This window comes from Macaca mulatta, chromosome 7, assembly GCF_049350105.2.
Source record: "Macaca mulatta isolate MMU2019108-1 chromosome 7, T2T-MMU8v2.0, whole genome shotgun sequence".
Classification (NCBI taxonomy): domain Eukaryota; kingdom Metazoa; phylum Chordata; class Mammalia; order Primates; family Cercopithecidae; genus Macaca; species Macaca mulatta.
In genome coordinates, this window is record NC_133412.1 from 177,513,612 (window position 1) to 177,541,387 (window position 27,776).

At 63.6% G+C, this 27,776-nt stretch overlaps 1 protein-coding gene across 3 annotated transcripts; it reads left to right on the forward strand.

Annotated features, from left to right (window-relative positions):
* Positions 1–445: 445 nt before the first annotated feature.
* ASPG (asparaginase) lies at positions 446–27,565 on the forward strand. Of its 3 annotated transcripts, none has more exons than XM_015144584.3 (16): positions 446–596; positions 7,829–7,937; positions 8,679–8,790; positions 10,661–10,786; positions 12,627–12,710; positions 13,547–13,673; positions 18,411–18,523; positions 19,154–19,336; positions 19,472–19,585; positions 20,176–20,298; positions 21,627–21,722; positions 22,010–22,173; positions 24,055–24,141; positions 26,352–26,451; positions 26,755–26,835; positions 27,380–27,565. In XM_015144584.3, exons 1-16 carry the CDS (start codon positions 515–517, stop codon positions 27,398–27,400), a joined length of 1,722 nt encoding a protein of 573 aa, XP_015000070.2. In that variant the 5' UTR covers positions 446–514; the 3' UTR covers positions 27,401–27,565. The 3 variants fall into 3 exon arrangements, with proteins under 3 accessions (XP_015000070.2, XP_077798112.1, XP_015000069.2); XM_015144583.3 differs by having other exon boundaries at positions 463–596; positions 27,362–27,565; XM_077941986.1 differs by lacking the exon at positions 26,352–26,451.
* The last annotated feature ends 211 nt before the right edge of the window (positions 27,566–27,776 follow it).

The following is a 27,776-nucleotide window of genomic DNA, read 5'->3' on the forward strand; positions in this document are numbered from 1 at the left end:
ACCACGGAGGGCCAGTGGCCGCGGGGTGGCTCAGGACCCGCCCCGCCCCTGTCCCTGCCTTTCTGGCTGCCCCCTAGTCCCTGGACAGATGCTCCCCACCCCCCAGCGGGTCCCACAGGCAGGAGCTACCCTTGCCGCCCTCACAGACCTCACCTCTTCCTACATGTTTCCAAGGCCGTGCCCCGCCCCCTACCCCGCCAGGCCCCGCCCCTCCCCGCCACGCCACGCCCCCTCCCCGCCACGCCACGCCCCCACCCCGCCACGCCCCGCCTCTCCGACCCTGGACAGTCCCCTGGGCCCACCCCGCCCCCCGGTCCTGTCCCCGCCCGCCTCTGCGGGGCCTCCCATCCTCCCGGGCGGACTCCACTCCCGCCCCCTCCCCGTGGGTGCCCCCGCCGGCCCCGCCCTCCCAGGCTGCCCCCGGCGCCCCGGGCCTCCTCCCGGCAGTCCCTGAGTCCCGCAGGCCCCGCGTCCCCGCTGCACCCCCGTCCACTCCCGTGGTCCCTGGTCCGGCATGGCGCGCGCGGTGGGGTCCGAGCGGAGGCTGCTGGCCGTCTACACCGGCGGCACCATTGGCATGCGGAGTGAGCTCGGCGGTGAGTCTGAGACCCGGCGCCCTGGGCGGGGGGAGGCCTCTGGACCTGGCCGAGACCGGGAGCCTCTGACCCTCCTGCACCCACGGGGGTTGTGGGGGAGTCAGATCCGCGCCTGGTTGGGGGTTGCGGGTTGGGGTCGCTCTCCTTCGGTTCCGGCCACCGCCGGCCCCGCGTGCGGAGCCCCCACCTGGACAGAGGAGGTCGGTGGGTCCTTGTGGTCGCCGTGCTCTTGGGAGCGCCCTGCGACCCTGGGGCCAGGCGCCCTGTGCTGCCGCTGCGCCCCTGAGGGCCAGCGCCCTGGAGCCCTGGAATATGGGGCAGGAGGGCCCCAGGGCTTTGGTCTGCCCCTGCTGCCCTGGACACACAAGCCGGGAAGGCTTAGGAGGCTGCGAGGACCCCTCACCTGCGACACCCGGGAGGGTGTCCCCATCCCCTGAGTTCCCTGGGGTTCTGGTCAGGAAGCAGTGCCTGGCACGATACTGGGGCCACCTGGCATCTGCGGGGACACATGCGTTCACACTGGAGGTGGCCTCAGAGCCCTGCTTCCTCTGCCCCTGTGTGGACCTAGTTGACTAGAGACCAGTGATTACACCCGGACTGAGTTCTGCCTGGGTAGGGTCAAGGCCTGGGACAGGCACCGAGCTCTGTGGTACTCCAGCACAGTGCTGCCAGCCTGGGCTGGGCACAGGAAGGATGGTAGCTTGGGGAGCCTGAGGCCACCAGGATGGGGAGAGGACAGTTGCACTGGAGCCTCCAGAATGCCTGGGTGCTCCCCAGGAGGGCAGGACCTTCCTGGGGCCCCCACGTGGGCTCTGCTGTGATGTGGGGTGCTCCCTCCCTCGGGGCCAGAACAGCCCCCTTGCCCGTCTTGAACCTCATTGCGACCCTCCATGGGCCGCTGCCTGCCTTTCCCTCGGGAGCCCTTTCTACTCCTCCTCCTCCCTCCTTGCTGCCCTGGCCCCTCCCCACACTACTGCTTGTGTCCACCACAGCTCTCCCTCCTGAGATGGCTGGGACCCTCTCCAGCTCTGCCAGAGCCCCAGGGCCTCCCCTGGCATGACCAGAACATTCTCTTGTCCCTTGCCCATCTGCCAACCACTTCCCTGTCCCTCCATTCCCCACCCCCTCTCACGGCCTGTTCCCCAGCAGCTGTCCCTCCTGGCCACCCCTTTCCGCTGCAGTGGCCGCTCAGAAGCCACCAGCACTCTGTCGGTACTCTCAGATTCCACCCGCCGCACCGTGACTGGTGCAGACCCTCTGGAGGCCCACTCCGTGCCCAGCCCAGGAGACAAAGCCTAGTGGGGCTCGTCCACGAGGGACTCAGGCCCCAGGAACATGGCTGTCCAGGCTGCTGGGAGCCTCCTCTGCGCTTCTCCCTCTGCCTGTGAATGGAACAAAGTCATTCACAGTTTGGCAAACGCCCCTGTGTGACACTCCACTGACAAAGAGTGACACAGTTCCTGTGCTTGACCCTCACAAGCCAGAGAGAGAGGCTGCCATTGAAGGGATGGCACGCATTAAGGAGCTGGTCCCAGGGACAGGATCTGCCAGGGCCCTGCAGGGGCTGTGGGCTGATAACAGGGCCTGGGCCTGGTGTGTGGGTGGCTGGAGTTTTGAGGCAGCCCAGGGAGGGCTTCTCTGAGGACACAAAGCCTGCAGGACGAAGGTGGGAGAGGACCAGGCCAGGAGCAGCCCTGCAAGGTGCAAGAAAGAGTAGGGGGGAGCCCAGCAGGGCTGGAGCCTGCCAGAGCTGCCCCTGAGCAGGGACAGGACCTGGGAACTCTGTCTGGGGCCTGGTCCGACGCCCCTGACACTACCCCTTCAGGCTTGGTGTGTGGCCAACTGCAATTTCATTGAGCTCAACACATACTTCTTGACTGGTCCAAGCTGCAGGGACAGGTGGACTCTGACTGCAACCCCGCCACACACCCGTCTCGCTTGGCCCCTGCGTGCTCACCGCAGCAGCCTGTGGGCGCACTCACATGCGTGAACCACATTTCTGAAAGAGGCTGTGAGGTCCTGCGTCTGGGTGGGGAACAAGAGACTTTGATGCTGGAAACTGGGTGTGGGCGTCAGTCTTCAGTCCTGAAGCAGCCTTCTGAGATCCCTCGGTGCTCTGTGCACTGGGGTCCTGGCTTGTGCTCAGCAGCCCGTCCTCGTGTGGCTGTGAGGTCACCCCTAGCTGTTGCTAGCTGACCCAAGTGGGGCATCCACTTCTAGGAACCTGCAGGAATGGGCTCCCCACGACTCCTCGTGAGGTTGGAGCAGCCAGCCTGTCCCAGCCGGCGAGGGCGCGTGTCTTCAGAGCCCTCATGAAGGTGAGGGTCTCTCTCACCACAGGATGAGGCGGCATCTCCTGGCTGCACGCTGAGGGCTTCCAGGACACTGCTGTCAGCCCCAGGCCCTCCTGTGCCCCCGTCGCCGGCATCCTCACTGCCCACCCTTCTCCACTTCAGGAAGGCTTCTAGGGAGCCCACGGTTCAGCCCCAGAAGACGAAGGAGGAAGAGACAGGAGATCTGGTCCCCACTGTCTTCCTGGATGAGGGGACCACGCACGCCCATGGAGCAGCTGGGGAGCCCGAGGGCTGGGGCTGTGGGAGACCAGGGGCCCTCATGCCAGCTCTGCTGTGTGACGGCAGTCAGGCGTCCTTTGGGGACATGCAGAGCCTCATGGCGTGGGAAGTGACAAGGCTTCCAGGAGCGAGGGCAGCACTCACAGGCCAGGGAGGGAACCAGGCCCGGAGTCCAGGCGAGCCACCCTTCAAACCCCCACGACTGCCCTGAGTCCCAGCCCCGCCAGGCGGCAATGATTTACTCCCTCCACACTGCTGACGTGGGCTCTGGCCTTCCCTGGGGAGGTGAGAGGGGAGTGGTGGCCGTGCCACAGTAAAGCTGTTTGGATTGTCGCTGTTGGAACAGCTTCTGTGTCTGCTGGTAAACAGCGACCTGTGGGTGGAACGCTGCACACCTGGAGCCCTGCCAGAGTTCAGGGAGGGCAGAGGCGATGCCTGCGGGGACGCCCCTCGACCCATCCCTTCTCTGAGTTCACTGAAGCTATCACAGGTCAAGGGGCAGAGTAAATCCAAAAACGGCTGATAAGCCCAAGCTGGCATCAGTGGCCACGTTCCATACGGCCGAGAAACTTGCAGACTTCCTGTGTCAAACTGGGAGCCCCACCTACTTGCCAGCTTGTCCCAAAGTCCCTCCTGAGCCCGGCTCCGTGCAGGCACAGCAGGGAGGGCGGAGCTTTGGGGCCAGGCAGCGGAGAGGAGCTCCCTGCCCATTGGCCACATGGGTCCCAGCAGCCGAGACTGTGGGTGGAGTGATGCCCGTGGCTTCTTGGTCACTGCAGCGGGGTCTGTGCCCGTGGCCTGGACCTCCTTCCTGAATGGGTGCTACACGTTCACGAGTTTCTGAGCTGAAGCTTGACTTCGTGGTGACAGTGGGGCCCTCCCTTCCAGGTGTGCTTCCAGGTCTCAGCAGGGGCTGAGGAGTTTCCAGGTCACCAGCGAACTCAGGCACCTGCCTGGACAGGCCAAGGAAGAGGTTCCAGGCAGGGCCGGAGCGTTCAGGTTCTGCAGGCCTTGAAGCTTTTGGAGGGCCCTCATTGAGAAAAGTAATACGAGTTACAAAATCAGAGTTAGGTGTGAAAGTCGGTGTTTCTTTAAAATAAAAGAAATTGCTCCGGCTGACCAGGCGCGGTGACTCACACCTGTAATCCCAGCACTTTGGGAGGTGGAAGCAGGTGGATCACTTGAGGTCAGGAGTTCAAGACCAGCCATGGACAACATGGTGAAACCCCTACTAAAAATAGTAAAAAAAAAAAAAAAAAAAAAAATTAGCCATAATGTGGTGGTGGGTGCCTGTGGTCCCAGCTACTGGGGAGGCTGAGGCATGAGAATTGCTTGAACCCAGGAGATGGAGGTTGCAGTGAGCCTGGATCTTGCCACTGCACTCCAGCCTGGGTGACAGAGTGAGACCCTGTCTCAAACAAACAAAAAAACCTGATCCCACTGCATACCTGTTAGAATGGCTGCTGACGTACCGCACATTGACTGCGGGGTGAGGTACTGGAGCCCCAGAATTAGAAAGTGGTTCACTTGCAGGTTGGTAAGAAAACTTTACTGGCGACAGTACAGGCTTGAAAAAGGAACATTTGGCCAGACATGGTGGCTCAGGCCTGTACTTCCAACACTTTTGGGAGGCCAAGGCAGGTGGATCACCTGAGGTCAGGAGTTTGAGACCAGCCTGGCTAACATGGCGAAACACCGTCTCTACTAAAAATAACAAATTAGCCAGGCGTGGTGGTGCATGCCTGTAATCCCAGCTACTCACGCCCCCGGGTACTTGGGAGGCTAAGGCAGGAGAATCGCGTGAGCCTTGAGGGTGGAGGTTGCAGTGAGTGGAGATGGCGTCACTGTATGCCAGCCTGGGCAACAGAGCGAGACTCTGTCTCAAAAAAAAAAAAAAAAAAAAAGGAAAAAGAAAAAAGAAAGAAATTGACCAGGCTGGTTTTGAACTCCTGGGCTCAAGTGATCTTCCTGCATCAGCCTCCCAAAATTCTGGGCTTACATAAAGCCCATAAAGCCCAGCCTCCCAAAATTCTGAGCCATACAAACCACTGCAAAGCACATATTCAGTGTTTTGCTCGAGAGAAGAGGACACCAAGAGAATTTAGTCTTGTCTTTGGCTGATTTCGCCTGTGGTGCCCACACATCCCCCTGGCAGGGACAGCAGGGCCCATATCCACGCCTACCACTCTGCAGCATTCCTGGAAGTTTCTGGAAGCTGTTCCCCCACATGAGTCAGCAGCAGCTGGAGGTGACCTTGCGCAACGTATGTCCCACAAAGCCAAACCAGATGTGTCCCTCCACCTTCCCCATAAGACACCCCAGCTTCACCTGCCACAAGGAGTGGAGAGTGACTTTTCATTTCCTGTGGCCGCTGTGCCGGGCGGCTGAACACCACAGAAGTTCATTCTCGGGTCTGGAGGCTGAGGCCTGAGAGGGGTTTCCCCAGGCTGAGCCAGGGTGCTGCAGGGCACCGCTCCCTCCTGAGGCTCTGTGGGAGGAACTGCCCCTGCCACCTCCGCTGTGTGGTGGATGCCACAATCCTTGGCTTGTGGCCGCATCACTCCAGTCATCCAGCCCAGCATCTCCAAGGGCCGCTCTGCCCTGTTGTCATATGGCCTTCTCTTCTGTGCCTCCCACCTCCCCATGCCCTGTGGCCTCCCACCTGTAAGGAGACACGAGAGGGCTTTTAGGGCCCACCTCCCACCCCACGACCCCTAACATCACATCCACAAAGACACTTCCATGACCCCCACGACCCCTAATATCACATCCACAAAGACACTTCCCTGACCTCCACGACCCCTAATATCACATCCACAAAGACACTTCCATATGAAGTGACACCCACAGGTACCAGGGATTGGGATGTGGACATCTTTTTTATTTTTATGTATTTATTTAATTTTTTGAGACACAGTCTCATTCTGTCACCCAGGCGGGAGTGCAGTGGTGCCATCTTGGCTCACTGCAACCCCCACCTGCCAGATTCAAGTGATTCTCCCGCCTCAAGCTCCCAAATAGCTGGGATTACAGGTGTGCGCCACCAGGCCCAGTTAATTTTTGTATTTTTCGTAAAGATGGGATTTCACCATGTTGGCCAGGCTGGTCTTGAATTCTTGACCTCAAGCAATCCGCCACCTCAGCCACCCAAAGTGCTGGGATTCCAGGCCTGAGCCACTGCGCCGGGCCCTGCGATGTGGACATCTTCTAGGATGCTTTTTCAACCCACCGCACATGAGACAGGGACACTTGGACACCAGTGTGGGGTGGACCCTGGCCCTCTGGATGCCCAGGGTCTGAGGTTGGGTCCTTGGGGTTCACAGGGCTGGTGAGTCCAGACCTTTGTTCTGGCAGCCCGTGTCCTGGCTGCACTCTGGGCGCCTCAGAGGGTAGACGGGTAGACAAACACGCATGGGCTTTGCCTCCCCCGTCTGCTGGCTGACCCCTACTGGCGGGGTGATTTTGTCAGCGGCTGCACCTCCGCCGACCTGTATCATCCAGTCCTCCGGCAAACGTCGCCGGGGCTCCACCGGCCTTTGTGTAAGGCCAGAGAAGATCATGGGTGCCATAAACCTTCATGGGGCCAAGGGGCTGGTGTCCTGGGGCCGGTGACTTAACAGGCAGAGATGTGGAGACCGGGCTGAGCCCAGCGGTGGAGGGCGACGGCAGGCAGGGGTGCGGCTGGAGGGATATCAGAGGGGGCTGCTTTAAATCGCCGAGTTTGGGATTAGTTTGTGAACCAGTGATAGGAGACGGGTGCGGCTGCAGAGGGTGACAGGGGAAAGCAGGTGACCATGGCGGGGGTCTGCAGGATAGGATAGGACACTGCTGCTGGGGGAGGGAAGGGAGGGCCAGGAGGGAGCTTCGGGGCTGGCTGGAGGCCCTGGACGGGTGGCTGAGGGGTCAGGGCTTTACACTGAGCGGCTGGCCCCAGGGAATGAGTGGTGTGGCCAGGTCTCCGTTTATGGGATGAAACTGAGATGCAGAGGCTGCAGGAAGGTGGCAGAGCTGCTAGGGGTGGGGCCAACCTCGCACACACACTTGCTGTGTGCGAGGCCCTCTGGGTCGGGGAGCTGGGGAAGGGGACCTGGGCTGGACCCTGAGGGAGTCACACAGTCCATGCCCTTTCGGAGCTCGAGGGTCAGTGAGGGAGAATGTGGGAACAGCAGTACAGCCTGGGCATCTGGGAGGGCTTCCTGGAGGTGGTGCTCCAATCTGGGTCTTGAGGCACCTACTGGGTGAGAAGTGGAGATGAGGCAGGACTTCCAGGCAGAGCCTGCAGCACATCCACAGTGAGGCAAAGGCTGAGCCCCGTGGACCTTGGTGAGGAGTGTGGACTGAGCATTTGGAGAAGGGGTGGGAGCAGGGGCAGGGCCTGAGTAGAGCAGCTGGAGACCTGGGCAGAGCTCCTGGGGCTGTCCAGGTGTGAAATGAGGAATCACCATGGGCTCCAAGGCAGGAAGCCATGGCTTCCAAACGCGGGTCAGCGGCCTGCCCTCTGAGGCGTCCCAGGGGCAGCCATAGCCCTTCCTCCAAGCCTCTGACTGTCATAAGACAGGAACCCCATCCCACCAGCTCTGGTCCTGCCCCTCAGTGAGGGAGGAGGAGGCCATGGCTGCCAGTCCCTGACCCCACCATCCACCTGGACTCTGCCCGCAGTGCTCATGCCTGGGACGGGCCTGGCTGCCATCCTGAGGACACTGCCCATGTTCCATGACGAAGAGCATGCCCGAGCCTGCGGCCTCTCTGAGGACATCCTGGTGCTGCCGTGAGTGTGGGCTCCTCCCGGTCCCGGGCAGGGCATGGCTGCTGGGGGGCACCGAACCCAAGGCTGGGCACTGCTGGCCAGGCCCACGTGAGCCATTTGCTCACCCCTGTCTCTAACATCCCCTCAGCTCACAGGGCTTTAGGATTGACCAGCAGCCGCCTTCCACCAGAGCCTGAGCCTCTGAGGGTGCCCCTGTGCCTGGTCCCACCTTCCCTCCCTGCCCTTCTCCCACACCCCCAGCTAGGCTGGTTTGGCAAGTGTGATGAGGGCTTCCCATCTAGGCACCCTGTATATCAGGAGCCGGCTGGCCCAGGCGGCCTTGTCCCCAGCATGGAGATCCTTCCATTTCTCTGCTCTGGGCCCAGCTCCTTGATGTCCCCCACAGCTGGGGGTGAGCTGGGAGTTGCCCTCGTGGTGGCTGACCGCCACAGCCGTCGCAGGCGAGCCTCCTGCCAGCAGCCTCTCCTGCCGGAGCATGGGCTGGTCCCAGCCCCCCTCTCCGAGCTGCTGTGGGAAGAAGACTGCTGGGAGTGGCCCATCCTGACCCACATCCTCGCCCCTGTGGGGAGCTCCAGGTGGAAGGGGTCCGGGCCCTGTGCCTGGGATGCTGAGAGTTTGCTGTGTGCAGAGCCCTTGGCGTAGGGGCCCCACCTCCGCCAGAGGGGAGCAGAGCAGGTCAGGACATTTGGAGGTGCAGAGCAGGAGCCTGCAGTTCCGCCTCCTGCTGTTCCCGTCCCACAGCCCGGCCACCCCCAACCAGAGGATCCTCTACACCGTGCTGGAGTGCCAGCCCCTCTTCGACTCCAGTGACATGACCATCGCTGAGTGGGTTCGCGTTGCCCAGACCATCGAGGTAGTAGGGCTGGGGAGTGCTGGGTGGGGCTGTGGAGAGTGGGCAGGGCTGTTGGGTGTGAGTGGCGCTAGGGAGCATGGGTGGGAATGGGGAGTGTGAGCGGGGCTTGGAGTGTGGGCGGGACTGTGGAGTGTGGGCGGGGCTGTGGAGTGTGGGCAGGGCTGTGGAGAGTGGGCGGGGCTGTGGAGTGTTGGGGGCTGTGGGTGTGGGCGGGGCTGTGTTGTGTGGGCAGGGCTGTGTTTCATGGGTGGAGCTGTGTTGTGGGTGGGGCTGTAGAGTGGGAGTGGGGCTATTTGTGTGGGTGGGGCTATGCGTGTGGGCAGGGCTCTGGGTATGGGCGGGGCTGGTGGATGGGCAGTGGCCCACAGAAACACTCTGGGACAGGTGAGGAGCTGCAGGGTCTGGGGTGGAGTCCGCCTGCCCAGCCTGGGGCCTGGGAGCATCTGGGAATGGCAGCTTCAGGAAATCCGGGCAGGGTCCACATGTCAGAGCTGGGGGCAAGACACTGAGGCCCCCTCCCTCATGCAAGCTAGGGGTGGACGTAGAGGGCCAAGTCGACTTCCCAGGCGAGGACACAGCGGGAACAGCTATCTTAGCCTGTCTCAGTTAGTATCTGGGGCATGGTGTGTGGTGCTACCTCGAGGGCCGACACGCTCCTTGTGCCTGGCTGGTGACCGGCTCACTGCCCTCTGTCCGTCCCCTCCCCAGTTGGGGTCTTAGTGGATTTAGGACCACAGCACTTCTTGCAGATTCTTGTGGTTTACAGCGACCTGTGTGCTCACCCTGCAGGCAGAACCACCCCCCACCTCATCAGCTTTTCTTCTCCATTCTCCCCCACCACAGCACGCTCCCATGTTACCTGAGCTGCCTCCCCTGGCAGGGGCCTCCTGCCCTCTCCAGTCCCAATTCTCACCTGCTTCGTTTACAAATCCCCTGCTCCCCTGAGTGGGAACACCTAGGCTTCCCCTTCCCAGCAGCGGGGTGGGGGGCAGCACCACCCAGGACAGGCTCCTCCATCTGTGGCCGGCAGCCCTCACCGGACAAGGCCTGACTGCTGTTTGAGGCCCACGAAGGTGCCCTGTGGTCAGGGACCAGCCCTGGACAGCCTCACAAAGGCCTTCTCAGCTCAGGGGCCCAGCCTGCCGTCTTGCCGCGAGTGGCCAGCAGAGGGCGCCCTTCCCCTCCTTGGCCTCCGCTCCTCTGCAGTTCCCCGGGCCTACAGGGCTTGGTGTTTCAATAGCCCACCAGGCAGGCCCAGGCTTAGTATGGGACCCTGGGCTCTTGGAACGGTGCCCTGGCAGCCACAGCCTGGACCTGCCACCCTCCAGGGGGTGGTGGCCAGGAGACGTCCCTGCATGACCAGCTTCACTGCTGCCCTTCAGTGTCCTGCCCCCCAGCCCAGGTCAAGATTCAGGCAACCTCCATGGTCACCTGCTGGCTCCCGGCCATGGCTGTGCCTTGACCCTGCAGGCATCCTTATGCCCACCATTGTGTTCTTGCCTGATCCGCCGTCTGGGCTTCGAGGCTCATGCACTACCACAGCCCCCTGCTGCCATGTGAGGCGCTCTCCCACCCTCCAGGAATGTGCAGAGGCCCCTCGGAGGGACTCATTCTCGAGTGCTCTGAGGGGAGCCTCAGCGCGCGGTGGGTGCACCTGAGTGGCATGGAAGCCTCGGGGCAGGGAGAGCGTGGGGGTCCCAGGACTCCACGCCAGGTGCTCACCTTCCAGAGAGGGACTTCCAGGCCAGGGCCCCATGGGCGCCTCCCCCGAGTTCTCCCCTCTGCATCTGGACCCTTTCCCCCTGCTGCACCCTCCCCCACGCCTGCTCCCCGAGGGGCTGGCCTGCCTGAGTGTGCGCCCCTCCTGCAGAGGCACTACAAGCAGTACCACGGCTTTGTGGTCATCCACGGCACTGACACCATGGCCTTTGCTGCCTCGATGCTGTCCTTCATGCTGGAGAACCTGCAGAAGACCGTCATCCTCACTGGGGCCCAGGTAACCTCAGGGGCCCGGGGCTCCTAGGAATCGGGGCTTCCTGAGGCCACAAGTCAAGTCTGTGCTGCCGGCAGCCGCTGCGGGATCCTGGGCTTCCTGCTCAGCCCGGCAGCTCCTGAGCTGGCTGCTGCAGGGCCCGTGCTGGGCCTCACGAGTGCTCAGGTCCTGCCAGGGTGCCAGCCCACTTGCCCCATGGAGGAGGTCATCTCCTGCTGGTGGCCCCGGGAGCTGTGAGGCCCTGGAGCCCCCAGAGCCATGCCCACCTCGGCCCTGGGGGTGCCAGGCATCCCTTCCTCTCCTCCCGATGCTTGCTCGCGGCCGCTGCCCACCTCTCCGTCTGGCGCAGCAGGATGGCTACACACAGAGCAGTGCCGGGAGGCCCCCACCGCGTCCCTGCCTTTGTCCCTCTCTCTGCTCCACCCACTGTGGTTCCAGGCAATGCCATCCTGGGGGCCCTGGCACACGATTTCCCCGCTTCTCTCAACCTAACCCAGCACAAATCCCATAAGCCAAGGACAGTGGATTGTTCTGGAAAACTGGATTTGAGGGGAGGTGGCGGGGAGGTCGGCTAGAGGCTGACTAGGGGTTCCTGTTGCCTGCGGGTGGCAGTGGGCACCTGAGCCCCTTGGGATCCTTTCCCATGGCTGAGGCTAAGGTCTTATGTGGGAACCCGGCACCTATGTCCCTTTGAGCTTGGTGGCAGCTCCAGGAAACTCCATGGAGGCTGTCTTAGGAGGTCTGCGGGGAGCAGTCCAGGGAGGCGGCTCAGCCATCCTGCTCTGCTTGCCTGGAGCCATCTCCCTTGTCCCTCCGGGGTCTCCCCGGGGCCCACTGCACACCTGTTAGGGGGGAGCAGCACCTCCCGCCCCAGAGCTCGAGAAGGAGGGACAGGACTCCGGCTGGTTTTCCTCTTCCCAGACACTCCCGAGCCCTGGGGCAGCAGAACGTCCCATGGGCCTCTCCAGGGGAATCAAGGGCACAGTTACGAGCGCTGCGGGCCCCAGGAATGTTCACATGCATGTTCTCCTCTCCCTGATGTTGGCCTTTGTCGGGGCATCCTTATCCCTGTTATACCCATGGGGAAACAGGCTTATAGGCCAAGGACTCACCCACAGCCACGCACCACATAAGGGCTGAGCCAGGGAGGACCCAGGACCCAGGACCTAGGACTGCCACCCCCTGCCAGGGCTCTCTCCCTCCAGAGGCCCTGCACTGACCACTGCCCGGCCGCCTCCTCCTGAAGACCCTGGCCTCTGCACGGCCACCTGCGCCCTCCTGGGACACGCTACTCAGTCAACCATAGGGCACGGTCGCCCATGCTAGACACAGGCAGCTGCGGGAGGAGCTGTACTGTGCCTGGCATCGCGAGGCAGTTCCTTTCTGTCACAGCCCACCCACCCCTCACCCCCACCACCCTCCTTCCAGCCCACAGTTCTGCTGGGGTAGCAAGGGAGCTGGGCAGGGCAGCTGGGGTGGGAGGCCTGGGATGTGTTCTCCAGTATGGGGACCGGTGGCCTCTGCTGCCAGCACTCGGCTCTTGGACCTATAAAGGGAGCTGGTGGGTGGGTTGAGGTCCTGGGTGCAGTCTGGCATTGTCTGCAGGGGCAGCTGTTGTTGGCGGCCTTGGAGATGGGCTTACTGCCCAGCTCCTCTGAGCACCCCATTCCCCCAAGACACCCATCTCCAGGCTGCCTGCTGCAGTCCAAGCCTGCCGGTCCTCTCTCCCACACCCCACCTGGGGCTCCTGGGCTGGGCCTGGAGGTTTCCCTGGAGTGATGAGCTGGGCATCCCAGGCTTCTGGGCGTCCCAGGCCTCAGCTCCTCCGTGGCCTCTCCCCCAGGTGTCCATCCATGCCCTGTGGAGCGACGGCCGTGAGAACCTGCTGGGGGCGCTGCTCATGGCTGGCCAGTATGTGATCCCAGAGGTACCTGCCTGGCACGCATGGAGGCGGGGCAGGTGGGGCGGGGGCGGGAGCCCGAGAGCAGCCGGGAAACAAAGTCCCCCCAGGCCCCTCCCCAGACGCCACTGCCAATGGCTGGGTGCGCTGTCTTCTAGATCTTACATTGTGGATATTTACATTAGAGATATGTATGTAAGTTTTACATTAGAGATATGTATGAAAGCTTCTATAAGACCTCCTACGATGGATATTTACATTAGAGATATGTATATAAGTTTCTATAAAAATAGGTTGCAGCCAGCATGGCTTTGAAGGGTGTCCCTTGCCCTCCTCCATGTCTTTCCCTGTCATGTGGTATCCCAGGAAGATGTGTGCAAAGATCCTCCAGCCTTGGGGCAGGGGCTTTCCCTTAGGCTCTTGAGCAGCTTGACACTGGCTCCTGAGGGCCTCAGGGACTCCCATTCACCGTGGGCAGCGGGTCTCCAGCATCAGCTGTGCTCACTGCACCTTTGGGATGAGTTCCCAGGGCGCTCTAAGCAACAGGGATGGGGGCAGTGGGCAGGTGGGAAGGGAAGGAAGTACGGTGCCCTCCTGCCACCCAGCCACCTGCACACCCCAGGCGCTGGGGTCCCCAGGCCTCTGCAGGCTCCGGTTAGCCTGGGGGTAGGTGGCAGGGCAGGAAAGGGCCTGAGCAGGGCGGTACCTGCTCCCAGGAGGGTCTCTGCCTGTGGTGGGTGGGGTTACAGTCCCGCCTCCCCCTGGGCCTGGGCACCCCATTGATGGCAGGGAGGAAGCTGGAGGGCATAGGGGTCAGGGACAGGGTGGCCGCTGCTCTGAGCTCTGTCGCTTCCTTCCCGCAGGTCTGCCTCTTCTTCCAGAATCAGCTGTTTCGGGGCAACCGGACGACCAAGGTGGATGCTCGGAGGTTCGCAGCCTTCTGCTCCCCGAACCTGCCGCCTCTGGCCACTGTGGGTGCTGACGTCACAGGTAAGCCCCGCAAGAGCAGGGCCAGGTGCCTGCCCAGTGCTGGTGCTGGCCAAGGGGTGGCTGCAGGGAGCTCGTGGCTGGGACTCGGCAGAATTTGAGAGCACTGTGCCTGGTTCTGAGTTGCCCTGGCTTATTTCTGGCCTGGGCTGTGGAGAAGCCAGGGCTGCGTGGACAGGCCTGCTGCGTGGCCACAGAGGGGGGGCCTCCACAGCTCCCTGTAGGCTCAGAGGCGGGAGACCTGGAAGAGAGGTTTGGGGCATCTGACCCTCGTGTGTCCTGCCCAACCCCTGGCCCCAGGCCGAGGAGGTCCTCAATGACCACCTGGCTCTGCCGCACCTCTGTGTGCCATAGCCTTGTCCCCGGGAGTTTCAGGGACTCTTTCTGTCCTCTGGTTCTGGCGGGCAGCCCAGCCATCCTTGCGGGGCTGACTCCAGCCGGTCCTGTGTCCTGAGGCTTCCTCCTGGGGGGCCCAGCCCGCCCCCTGGCCCTGGCTGTAGGAGCAGCCTTGGGGCTTGTTCTCAGAGACCGTTGCCCTGCCAGACCTCACCTGAGATGCAGGGCCACTCCAATGGCCTGCCTGGAAGTCACTCCCTGGCCTACAGTGTCTCCGTCTGGGATGTGGGGCTCCTGAGGGAGCCCCTGCCTCCTGGACTCTACCCGGCCCCTGCCCGCTCCAGGTCCATGACTGGCATGGCCAGTCCTTCTGACCCCACCCCAGCACCCCTCCCTGAGGCGGCAGGAGCGTCCCCTCCCTCCTGCGGGATGCATCCTGCCTACCCTGGCCCCCTGCTGTCTCGTGGCAGCCCCAAACCTGCCCTGTGTCTCCTCCTGACTGACTGAGGTGAGGTCCAGCCCGGGGGAGGCTCCAGGGCTTGGCAGCACTGGCCTTCCTTTGGGCGCATTTGACGCCTCGCCTGGGGCTGGGTGGGGCTGCCTGCCCAGGACTGAAGCAGCTGTTCCCGTCTTTGGGGGGGTGGGCTGGAGGTGCCCCCTCTCCCACGCTGGGCTTCTATCCAGGCCTGGGTCATGGCGGGCTGATGGCTCAAGCCCACAAGGTCACTGGACGCCTGAGGAGGCACTTCCTAGGGAATCTCGCGGTGCAGCAGGGGCTCCCCGCTCCCCACTCCCCATTTTAAGGAGGAGCAGACCCTCCTGGAGAAAGGGTTGGACTGTGGGTTGCTGGGGCACCACTTTCCTCCCGGAAGATTTCCTGGACACAGGCAAGGACCCTGGGGAGCTCCAGGGCCTGGCATGAGGGGGCCCTGGGAAGGGTCTGGCGGGGCAGGGGCCTTCCTGGAGCACCCACCGGAAGCCGGGGACAGGAGGGGCTCTGGGCACGTCTGGCTGCGGGGCGTCTGCAGAAACGGGTGGAGGCAGGTGATTCCGAAAGCCCCGGCATCTTTGGCACTCAAGACAAGGCGTGCGTGTGGGAGTCCGGGCTCGGTGGCGGCCTTGCTTGTTGCCCCAGGGCCCCTCAGCAGGACAGAACAGAGGAAACTGCCTGGTTCTACAGGTGAGAAACGGAGGCAGAGAGAGCCAGGCTCCCACAGGGAGGCACCGACTCAAGCCTGGCTGTCTCCTGTCCTGGGCTCACACCCTGAGCTCCAAAGATGCCGGGGCTTTCGGAATCACCTGCCTCCACCCGTTTCTGCAGACGCCCCGCAGCCAGACGTGCCCAGAGCCCCTCCTGTCCCCGGCTTCCGGTGGGTGCTCCAGGAAGGCCCCTGCCCTGCCAGACCCTTCCCAGGGCACCCTCATGCCAGGCCCTGGAGCTCCCCAGGGTCCTTGCCTGTGTTCCTGTTCCAGCAGGGGGACTGCTGCTCCCTCGAGCACCTTCTAGGGAGTGTGATGCCCAGAACACATCAGTGTGTCTGACACGTGTGCAGCACACCGGGTCTCGGGCCTGGGCAGGGTCCACTTGCTCACCAAGGGCCGGAGCAGCCCGAAAGGCTTCTTGGAGGAGGTAGCTTGTGAGCTGGTGCTGGTAGGGTACTGGCTTGCTTGCCCATGCTGGATGCTGGCACTTGGCTCCTCCAGCCCAGGGAGAAGGAGCAGCAAGAGGTGTGGGCGGTGCCCTGCAGGCTCGGCTCCCCCGTGGGGCCTGATTCACACCTTATCTGGGGCTCAGGAGTGGAGCTTCTGCTGGTGGGTGGACCCCGCCCCGGCAGGGCGCAGAGGACCGTGCTCCGGATTCCAGGGACTCTGCCAGCACAGGGTGCTAAGCCTGGGCAGGCCACGAGGCTCAAGACACACTGGCCTCAGGCCCAGGGCCGCGGAGCAGCTCCTGGGCGTAGCTCTAAGGCTGGTCTGGACGAGAGGCTGTCCCGGTCCCAGCCCCCCACCCCTGAGTGTTTCTCACATGCATGTGGGTGTGGGAACCTGATGCCAGGCTGCCGGGCCGGTTCTGGCACCCGGTGTTGAGAAACCTCAGGCCTTGCCCAGGGCGTGGCGGCTGGGGCCCCTGGGGAGGGGCATGGGTTGGCAATGTGCACCCTCACCCTCTCTGAACCAGCTGGGGGTAGCAATGCCAGCCTGGGCCGGGATGCCAGCTACCAGCACCCTGTCGAGGGCTTGTCCTGGGCTTTTTACCTACTGTTTGGGAAGTGAGGGGCTGAGCTGGTCTGGGAGTCATGGGCAGGCTTGGTGCTCCTGTCCACAGTCGGCTCGGCACCAAGGAGTGGGGGTGCATGGGAGGCTGGAGGAGGCCCTGCTGGCCCTGTCCTTTCCGTGTGTCTGAGGAGACCACACTGTCACCCCCAGGCAAATCCTGCACCCTTACCCTTCTGTGCTGAACCGAGGCCCTGGCCCACTCTGCTGGGGCCCTTAGAGCAGAGGAGGGTGGAGCAGGGGACATGGCTGTGGGGTCAGGCCAGGCCTGTCACGCACCAGCCGTGGGTCCTTTCGCTGGGTCATTCCAACGCAGAGCCCCAGAGCCCTTCCCTGTGCACTGGGAGAAGCCACCTCCCTCCCAGACATGTCCCAGCCACCCCAGCTGTGCCACATCCAGCCTTGAGGCTGCAGACTACACCGTTCGGCTCCTGTGCTAAGCTCTGGTATCTGTAAAACAGGGCCATAGTCCCTCCTGGGGGGTGAGGGGCTGAGCCAGCAGGCCTCACCTGGCGCTCCTCTCTGCCGCTGGGTGTGGGCTCATCATTCCCCTGGCCTCCAGCAGGCCTGGACAGGAAGGACTGGGGTCCCAGGGGTGGCCTCCACAGACCCTCAGGAGGCGACGGTCAGTGCAGGGTGGGTGTGGGCCCTCTTTGTCTCTGTGTAATAACGCCCTCTGCAGCCATAACTCTCTGCTGGTGGCAGCGGTGCCCCCTCCTTCCCTGTGCTGATGCCTTATCTGCTTGTCCAGCTGAGACACACACTGTCAGTTAAAGGGCATCTCACGCTGCCATCGTGTGGGCCTGACTGATGCTGTGGGCACTGGTGGGGGTGGAAGACTCACTGCCGGGCCCCTGCTCCCCCCTTTCTCATCCCCAGCACCCCACATCTCCCCTCTTCAGCTCCACCATGCCAGGGAAGTCCTTTTTATCGCATGCAAGCTGCTCTGGTGGAAGTGGCCAGAGACACATGGGTGGCATTTCCCTGAGGGCAGGAGGAAGAGCCATGTGTAGGGGTCCTCAAGTGCTGTCCCAGCACTGTGCCGGGCTCTCCAGGCGCCCAGGCCTTTCCCCGCCTCTGGGCCTCGGTTTCCCTGGGCTGGGCTCTCCGGCCTCCAGGGTGTTTACTGCCCTGGGCAGGCTCTGACACCGCACAGTGCGGTGGGAGTCCCCAGTATCCAGCCCTGCTCTGCTGGAGGCTGCCATGAGTGTGGAGAGGGGCCGAGGGAATGGACCCCATCCTCGGCGCTGGCCTCCGAGGGTTTGGGGGCCGGGCTTGCGGCGTCAGCCTCCCACCCCCACCCACAGTGGAGTGAGAAGGTCGGAAGAACCCTGGGGGCTCGAGTGCTGCCAGAGAGGCGGCCTTCAGCTCGAGGACAGGCATGCCCTCTGGGGAGCCCGTCTGCATGGATGGGTTCAAGGGGCACTGACCCCAAATATCCATCCCTCTCCACTTCACCTGGAGCCTGCACCTCCACCATCACCCACCCTGGGTGTGGGGAGGGGGTGATGGGTGCACATTAGGATTTTGGGGTGAACTGGATGGAGGCCTTCTCTCCCCAGAGGTGAGGGATCCGAAAGTCCATTTGTTCACTCATTCAACCACTGAGCCGGTGGGCAGTGGGCACAGTGGGTGCCCAGCAAGGGGCAGAGGAGGCTGGCTGGTTCGACAGTGCTGCCCCACGCCTGTGACCCAGCGCAGCGACTGCTGGTGGCTTCCCAGCTGGGCACACCTGCCCTCCTCGTCTCTGTGCCCGCCTGACGCCCCCATGCAGCCTGCAAGGCACAGCCGGGCCTCCATCTCTGCGGGACCCTCCTGCCCCCTTGCCTGGCCAGCGGAGATTTCCTGGGCTGTCACCCTTGAGACTGTGTTGCCCATCGGTCTCTCGCTGGCTGAGTGCCTCCTCCCGCAGCCCCGTGCATGCTGCAGAGCCTGGCACAGGCCGGATTGTGCCACAGCCTGGGAGGATTTGCCTGTGGGAGAGGAGGCAGGGCAAGGGGACTGAGGTGCGAAGGCTCAGGGTTCTGAAAACAAGGGAGGAGGCGGCCTGTGCAGAGGGCCAGGCGCTGGGCTGGGGTCTCGGCTGGCGGGAGACCTGAAGGTGCCACGCAGGCCCTTCCCTGTCGTCAGTCAACAGGGAGCTGGTGCGGAAGGTTGGCGGGAAGGCGGGCCTGGTGGTGCACAGCAGCATGGAGCAGGATGTGGGCCTGCTACGCCTCTACCCTGGGATCCCCGCCGCCCTGGTAGGGACCGCCCCGCCATCCTGCCCCTGCAGCCCCGAGCCCCAGCCCTCTGCAGCTCCCATGGCGCCCAGGCTCCCTGGGGCCCTCACCAGCCAGTGTAGACCCCACATGGACTTGAGATGTCTGCAGTGTGGCCACACCGGCCCCAGGCCCTGTCCCCGTCCTTGGTCATGGTGCTTTCCAGCCTCTTGGGGAGTGGGCAGGGTTGGGGCGCGCCTCACGGCCAGAACGGGGTCCTCCATGCTTTCCTAGAGGCAGCGTCCTCCCCCAGATTCCAGCTGGCTCGGAGCCGCCCCTGCTGTGCTGGACAAGGGCGTTTGCGCTGGGGCCTCTGATGGCCTTCTTGGCTCCTCTCCCACCTCTCTGAAGTGTTTCCACGGTGTTCTGCCACACAAGGCCTTCGTCCCTACAGACAGGGCGACCCTTTGGGAGAATGTGGGGGGAGCAGCCCCCTGCAGGTGCCAGCAGCCATGCACACCTGCCAGGAGCCCTGCTGTCCTGGGAGCAGGGCAGGCACCAGCTGCCCTTGGCTTGGGGTCCCTCTCCTTGGGAGGACACGGGGCAAGCCTCAGTGGTGCTGAGGGCAGAGACCCTCACCATCCAGCCCTTCCTCCCACCACCGCCCCACAGGTTCGGGCCTTCTTGCAGCCTCCCCTGAAGGGCATGGTCATGGAGACCTTCGGTTCGGGGAACGGACCCACCAAGCCCGACCTGCTGCAGGAGCTGCAGATGGCGACCAAACGCGGCCTGGTCATCGTCAATTGTACCCACTGCCTCCAGGGGACTGTGACCACAGACTATGCAGCTGGCATGGTAGTGCCAGGAGATCAGGGCCTAGCGGGGAAGGGGACAGCCTGAGGGCCTGGCAGAGGTGGGCTCTGACCCACCCCTCACGGGCTGGGGGCCGTGGTGAGTCACCCTTCCTGCCCACATGCCCCTTCCTCACAGGCCATGGAGGGAGCCGGTGTCATCTCAGGCTTCGACATGACGTCGGAGGCCGCGCTGGCCAAGCTGTCGTATGTGCTGGGCCAGCCAGGGCTGAGCCTGGATGACAGGAAGGAGGTGCGGGCGCTCTGGGGCTGTGGGCAACCCTCGGTGTGCACAAGCCTGTCAGCTGGCTCCCAGGGCATGCCTGGGGCGGTGCCGGAAGAGCCTGGGGGCCGGCCCAGGGTGTGTCCTGTTTGGGAAGGGGAGGGATGTGGCTCCCCATAGTGGTGAGGGACAGCTCTGGGCCCAGGCTCCCCACAGCCCTCACTGGACCCCCAGCCCAGGCTCCGCCTGTCCTTGCGCCTTCTCAGCCTGCATGGAGACCTGAAGTTCCCCTAACTGTCGCCAGGAAATCCTCTCCTGCTTCCCACTTTTCCTGGAGTGTAGGGTTCAGACCCAGCTGGCCCCAGACCCTTGGGCTGCCAGCCCCTGGGGCTGGGCAGAGACCTCTGGGGCCCATGGAGACCCCGAGCTGGTAAGGCCAGGGAGTGGGGCTGGCCTTGCGAGGGGACCTGGCCCACTCTGGCCCGAGGGATGTAGCACACACGGCCGAGGCTCAGGCCGAGGGCAACCTCTGCCTGTGTCTGGGTAGCCGAACCTCCAGGCTGTTCTGGGCTGCCCATCCAGCCCTTGCAGAGCCACTTCGCCTCTGTTCTCTCCCCCAGCTGCTGACCAAGGACCTTCGTGGGGAGATGACACCACCCTCGGTGGAAGAGTGCCAGCCCTCACTGCAGGGCAACACGCTGGGCTGTGGGGTCTCCTGGCTCCTCAGTCTGAGTGGCAGCCAGGTAATGGCATGGCACACGAGCCTGAGTGGCAGCTGGGGGCTGTGCATCCTCTTGGTCACCCTGGGATGCACCAGGCAGGCACGAGCGCCTGTAGCCATCACTCCAGCCCAAACAGTTAGGCACACCCCGGTTCTGGGGCCCAGGAGGAGGGTTTGGGGTCTGCAGCAAGGAGGGTTTGCAGGGTCCCTGGGGCAGGATGCAGGAAGGGCCAGGTGGTGGGCACACAGCAGGGAGGCTGGGGGACAGGGCTCGGCAGGCCACTGCCTTCTGACTGGCAGCGCTGCCTTAGTGCAGGGCTGCCTTGGGAGCTGCCTGTCCGGAAGACAGGTGGGTGAGTGGGGGCGGTGCTTGCTCTGGGCTCTCCCAGGCTCTGAGCACCAGGGGTTCCAGGCCCCCACCTGAACCTGGAGGTGAGGACCAGCCCTTGAGCACGTCCCCTGCACAACTGGGGTGCCTAGACCTAGGAAGGAGGGCTTTTGAGGCCTGGGGTCTGCAGGGGAATGCGGCCTCCCTGGACCCCGCAACATGCCCCCTTGGCTGTTGGACCAAGCATCCAGGCCTGACATGGGGCCTGGCAGGCCAGACAGCCTTGTTCCCCACTGCCTGGGGTCCTGCCCTGGTCTCAGTGCCTCAGTTTCCCCCCTATAGGGATGGACCTGTCTTGTGAGCCGTGTGCTACAACTGTTACTTGCTGGGGTGGGTGATGCACAGATGGAAAGGACTGGCGTGCATGGCCCGTTATTAGGGCAGCTGCATGGGGCTTGAATGCTCTAGGGAGACAGGCCAGAGGCCTTGTCACCAGGCCATGTTGTGCCCGCTGGCTATGGTGGCACCTGTGAGGCCTCTGCCAGGACCCCGGCCTTTTGGCGTCTTGGGGAGCTCCTGGATGCCAGGTGCTGGGGGCAGGTGGCTCCTCTGGGAAGGTGCAGCCGTGGGAACAGGGCCTTCCTCCCAGGGGAGGGGTCTGGCTCCCCTTCCCACACTCCTCACGAGGGTGACACGATTCTGTCCCGACAGTGGTGGGAGCAGATGGGGGTGTCTTGGAGGGTGGGTAGCAGGCCCTGGCCACACACCTGTTGGGGACAGAGCTGGATGGTGGTCTCGTGGCCTGGCCTTGGCTCCAGGGGCAGGGGGCCTGGGTGGGGTGGGGTATTGAGGCTCCACCGCAGGCCTTCCGACGTGGCAGCTCAGGTTCCTTCTCACCCACGCCCTGGGATCTGTGGGCCCTTGTGTGGGGTCTGGCAGGGGTCACACAGCACCAGGGACTGCCAGTTCCACCAGATGCCAGAGGGAGGCATGGGTCCCAGGGTGCTGCCTTCCCCACCCAGGAGGCAGATGCCCTGCGGAATGCCCTGATGCCCAGCCTGGCCTGTGCTGCCGCCCACACCGGCAACCTGGAGGTGCTGCAGGTGCTTGTGGAGCTGGTGAGCCTCCCCGACCCTGGGGGCCTAGCCCCAGCCACACCTGGCCCGGGGGCTCTGAACCCTCTAGGCAGGATGGCCTTTCATCCACCCACTGACCACACTAAGCCCTTGTCGGCCAGACTGGGCAGCAGGACTGTCCTGCCAGCTTGTGGGGTCTCACTGCGGCTTTGAGGGTGGGCGCAGGGGCTGTGCTGGGCCCTACCCTCAGAGGGACCCCACCCTCCCCATGGCCTACCTGGCCCCGCCCGGCCCTCCCTCAGGGGTTGCGTGTCCTTGTGTCACCTCAGGGCAGTGACCTGGGCCTGGTGGACTTTAACGGCCAAACCCCACTGCACGCGGCTGCCCGGGGAGGCCACGTAGAGGCAGTCACCATGCTGCTGCAGGGAGGTGTGGACGTGAACACCCGGGACATGGACGGCTTCAGCCCGCTGCTGCTGGCCGTGCGGGGCAGGTAGTGGGGCCTGGGGTGCACAGAGCTGCCTTGGGCAGGTGGGTGCAGAGGCTGTGGGCTCCTGTGCTCAAACAGCCTCCCGGGGCTGGGCTGGGAAAGGAGGAGGACACCTGCTTCCTAAAGGCCGCCCCCCTAGCCTGGGGCCCAGTAAGACCCCAGCCCAGAGTTCCTAGAAAACAAAAATGTTATGGACAAAGCCGGGAGGACCCGGTGCTCCCGAGTCATCTCTGTACACCTGTGGGTATGGGGGGCTGGGGTGGAGTTGGGGCAGAAGGTCCTGGCCCAGCAGCCAGACGCGGTCAATAAAAAGCAGGCTACTCGGCTGCAGATCTGGGGCTGCAACAGGCAACTCGGATCCTGGAGGACAGGCCCAGCCCATGCATTTGGGGGTCCCCTGCCCCACCCACAAGCCCTGGCTGGTGTCTCTTCCCAAAGCCCCGAGCAGCAGCAGAGGCAGAGTGTGTGCCTCTACCCCTGCGTAGGGGGCAGGGCCAGCACTGGCGGGATCTGTGTCCTGTCTCCCCTTCTTACTCTTTATTGCCCCTGGACGCCCAGCAGCCCTGGGCCTGGGAAGGCCGAGGACCTGTCTGCTGGTGCCACTGCCCAGACGCACATGGCTGCTCAGAGATCCCAGGGTTCCTGGCGATTCCTCCCTGCGGGTGGGAGAACTTGGCCTGCAGGACCCTGGGTTGTGTTTGGGGAGGGAGTGCTCAGGAGTCCCATGGAGAGAAGGCCAGGGTGTCTGAGCCTGGGGTCATATGACCCTGCCGTGTTCAACTGTGGGTCTCCCTCCCCAGCGGTGAGCCCTGGGGTGGGGTGTGGCGCCCTGTATGAAGTCAGTGACTGGGGTAGAAGGTTCTTTCCAGGCTTCTGTGAGCATTGACAGGAGAGAACAGGGTGATGGACAGGATGGGGAGGAGGGGCTGTGAGGGTCCCCCAGGCAGGGCTGGGGTGATCTGGACTGGAGATTCTAGACTGGGAGTCCTTGGGCGTGGGTGGGTGGCACAGAGATGAGCTCACACAGGCCCACCCCCTCGTCCCTTCCTGACTCATAGGACCAGGCTCACAGCGACCCCCCAACTGGTCTCCCGGCCTCACTCCACCGCCAGGCTCCCCGAGGCTGCCTGCCTGGCCCTGCTGTGCCCTAGTGGGGTGCGAGGAGGCCACCGCCTCATACCTATTCCAAGGCTCCCTAAATGGGGTGACGGGGGAGATTTGTGGTGCTTTGCAGGGGTGGGGGCATGGCCAGTGATTGCGGCACAATCGTTAGGTCACCCCATGCAATGGGCTGTGTGGCCTCGGGCCTTTGTGCCTCTGCTCCAAGGCCTTGCTAGAGCCCCAACCCCACCACAGACTCCACTGTCCGGGTGCCCCGCCCCCACTGCACCCCAAGGGCAGTCAGCCGGATTGATTCAGTGTCTGCTGGGCCTGGCTGAGGAGGTCACCACGGGGTGTGATCAGCGTTTGGGCGTGCAGTGGGGCCGGTCAGCTCATGTAAGGCTGTCCTCTGGAATGGGCTGTCCCCTTGGGATGGGTGGGGGAGACTGCCCTGGGAGGAGCTATTTCGCCAGCACCAACCAATGCCCTCCCCTGGGGGCTGGGTGCGGGGCTGCCGCAGAGTTGACCCCTACCCCTTGCAGACCTGAGCTGCCCTAAGAAGGTGTTCTGGACAAATGGAGGTGGTGGGACCCCGAGATGATGTCGCATGGGCCTAGGCAGAGGATGGGGGGATGGGCCCTCATCTGAGGCTAGGGCTGTGGGGTCCTGGGCAGGCAGGTCCCTGTCCCTGTGCACAGGACATGAGCCCTGCTGGCTCCTGAGTGAGGTGCAGCGGAGCTGGGCTGGCCAGGGCAGAAGGTCAGCATGCTCATTCTCACACAGGCATTCAGGTGTCATTGGGTTGCTGCGGGAAGCCGGGGCCTCCCTGTCCACCCAGGAGCTGGAGGAGGCAGGGACGGAGCTGTGCAGGTGAGCGCAGCTAGAGCACCTGCTCTTCCAGGCATGTGGGGGACACAGCTTGGGGAAGGAAAGCTAGACCTGCTGGGAGGGACAAGTGAGTCAGGGTGTGGGGGCTTCAGAGGCAAGGTCCGCTGACCTCAGTGTGCACCAGCCTGACTGACGGGAAGAGGTGTCTGCCTGGGACCATGTCATGGGGCAGGGGAAGGAGTTGTTCTCAGCTGAGCGAACAGTTCAGCAAGGGTGTCCGTGTGTGCACATGTGTGCATGCGTGCATGCATGTGTGTGCATGCATGAGTGTGTGTGCGTGCATGCATGTGTGTGTGCATGTGTGTGTGTGTGTGGTGGGCTTGAGGAGGGGTATGGGAGTTGGTGGTTGGCTGTGAGAGGGGCTGGGATGTGGGCTGGGGGGTGGCTGGGGCTGCATTTGGGGAGGCTGGGGCAGGTGGGTCACAGGGGAGCTGAAGCCCCTGGCAGGTGACAGGTCTCATGAGCCCTGTTCTCCCCAGCATGGTTCCCATCCTATGATAAACTGACCTAGGCCCTGCCCCCACCTGCTGGCCACATGGCACCAGTGGCCAATGTGCCTTCTGATCTCATGCTGCCCGAGTGACCACCGAGGCAGGCTCAGGCCTTCTGACATCGTGTTATTGTTGGGGAGACTGAGGTGCAGGGAGGCCTTCAGTGAGGGTGTTGGTTGTGGGTGGAGGTGGGCCAGGGCTGCAGGGATCCTACTGTGTCCACCGAAGCCAGAATCGCTGCACCCCACCCCAAGCCTTGTGCCTGGTGACTTGGCGCTGCCTCCTGTGCCCAGCCTGGGCTGCCTGAGGCCAGGATGGCTCTGAGGGACCCAGAAGGGAGAATCGGAGGCAGGAGACCTGGGCTGGGTACAGGTGGTTGCTGGAGTGGGGGTGCTATGAGTGGCGGGGTCTGTGTCCCTGTAAGTCCAGAGTCCCAGGCTCGGGGAGTGGGTGATGGCGGGGGCTCAGCTCACTGGCTGGGAGGGGAGTGGGTGCAGGTGCCTGCCCAGCAGGAGGAGGACTAGCAGCTCTGGCTCCTCCTCTGGGACTGGCCCACAACCCCTGGTCTTGCTTTTGAAGGGACTTCTGGGGTGACTTGGTCCAGATTTGCACTCCATGCGGGCCTTGTTGGCTCCACTGACAGATGGGGAAACTGAGGCAGTAGTTAGGTCCTGTGGGAGCTGGGACCAGAATCCTGGTCCGGGACTCTGCTTGGAAGTGGGCCTGGCCCGCCCGAGCTGCTGGCTGGACTCGAGCCCCTCAGCCAGGCCTTCCCAGGGGCCAGTGTGTGTGTGGGGCTTGGCCTCTTGGGGCAGGTCCAGGAGGGGCCAGTGAGGCCACCTAGCAGAATCGCCCCAGAGATTACCCAGTGCCACTGCAGGGCTGCTGCTGTTTCCTGGGTAGGAGCAGAGTCCCTAAGGGCCCTCCGGAAGAGGGGGCAGCCCCTCCCTCACCAGGCCACTACCCCCAGCCCCTGCACACCAGGGGTGGGGCCTTCCCTGCCGGGTCCCTACCTGGCCTGCGCCTGGCCTCCCCCGGAGGGGAGTGAGTTCTTCCCAGGAGGGTGGCAGGGTGAGGAGGAGCTGGCGAGGTCCTGGCAGGTGCCTGCTCCAGGGCAGGTGGGCCCAGACCCCTGTCCCAGCCAGGACCACCCCCCATGCAGTCTGCCAGGGTCCAGGGCCAACCATTATCCTGGGGTGCCTCCTGTGTCCCCCTCTCTGAACCACTGGGCTGCCTCAAACTTTTCCTTCCACCTTTGCGGACCCCGCCCCGGGAAGAGCGGTGTTGTGAAACACGAAACCGGCATGGGCTGCTCAGCAGGTGGGCGTGCGTATGTGTGCGCAAAGGCGCATGTGCTCCTGTGTGTGCATATATGCTTGTGTGTGAGTGTGCCTGTGTGGGTGTGTGCTTGTGTGCTCCTGTGCGTGTGCACGTATGCTGGTGTGTATGCTGCTGTGCGTGCATGTGTGTTCATGTATGTTTGTGCATGTGCACCCATGACTGGAGTCGTAGTCCCACCTACTGGGTGAAACCAGACTCCAGGCTGCCTGATGGCCCCCAGCAACTCCTGCCGCAGGACCAGGTCGCTGCTGGGTCAGCTGTTTGGGGCTGGCTTTGTAAGAGCGTCCAGGGCACCTGGGGGACAGGCAGGTGGGCAGATGGACAGGTGCCCAACAACTCCTCCTCTGTCCCCATCCCCAGGCTGGCATACAGGGCTGACCTCGAAGGCCTGCAGGTGTGGTGGCAGGCAGGGGCTGACCTGGGGCAGCCGGGCTATGATGGGCACAGCGCCCTGCACGTCGTGAGTGCCCCCACCCCCTGCACCCTCTCCAAAGGCTGCCACCTCCAGGAAGGACACCTGGACAATTCACCAGCTCCCTGCTCTGCCCCTCTCCCAAATCCCCAGCCCTCCCCATGCAGGACCCACACAGACTGGGTCCCCTTCCCGGGGGCGCTGAGCGGTGGGGGTGACGAGAGTGAAGAAGCTGCTGGGACCCTGTGTGTGTGGGCTGGGGGAGGGGGAGGGCGTCCTGGGGATGGGGGTCCTCGGCCAGGCTGCTGGTCAGTGGCCCCGAGGCAGCCCCTCCCCACTGCTTCCCCATAGGCGGAGGCAGCCGGGAACTTGGCAGTGGTGGCCTTTCTACAGAGCCTGGAGGGTGCAGTCGGTGCCCAGGTCCCATGCCCAGTAAGTCCCTAGGCGGGGCTGACACCCCCAAATGGGCTTCTAGTGCAGGGCTGGATCCCCGGGCTCCTGGATCCCAGGGCTGGATCGGGGGGCGTAACCAAGGGGGGCAGAACCAGAGGAGGCTGAGATGGATCCCAGCTAGTTTAGGGTCTTCAGACCCCCTCCTGGGGATGTCCGGGGTGGAACACAGTTTAGAGGTGAGGGGAAGGAGAAAGGAGCGGTCAGGGAGGGCTTCCTGAAGGAACTGACCAGGCTTGAGCACTGACGGCTCAGCCAGGGCGCAGCATCCCCTTACCCACCCCTGCCCCCGCGCCCTGCCCCACTGGGACCCCCTAGACCGGGTGCTACTGCTTGTCTCCCAGGTCAGTTCCCAGCTGACACCCCCATTCCCACTCCGTTGCTTGGCCCTCCCATAGTCTCAAGCTGGGTTTGCTCAGGCTCTTGGGCTGTGCCGCACAGACTGGGTGCCTGGGCTTGTCTCTCTGCCCTGCCTTCACACACTACCTGGGTCTCCACATGTTCTCAGGAGCCCTCATGTTTTCAGGAAGTGCTGCCTGGTGTCTAACCTGAAGCCGTCCTGCTGCAGTGTAAGCCATTGCTGCCTCCCGTGGCCTGCTGGAGGGGTCTCAGGCATGACCCCACTGCTGGGGCTGCTTCCCAGCCTGCTCTCATGCAAAGCCTGAAGGCCTTTGTTGGGCATAACGACAATAAAGTCTCTGGCATCGCCTCACCAGGTCTATACAGCCTGGCCCACGTGGGCCTGTCTGGGTCCGGGACTGTGGACGTGTGTGGGGAGTCAGGCTCAGGCTCTGTGGGGGTGATGGGGGGCACTTGGCCCATCCTTCCCGGGGTAGCTGTGTGAGCCGGGCGGGGTGGGGCGCCCGGAGATGACTCGGCCAGGCGGTCCTTTCCCAGCTGCCCCTCCTCCTTCCTGCCACCCT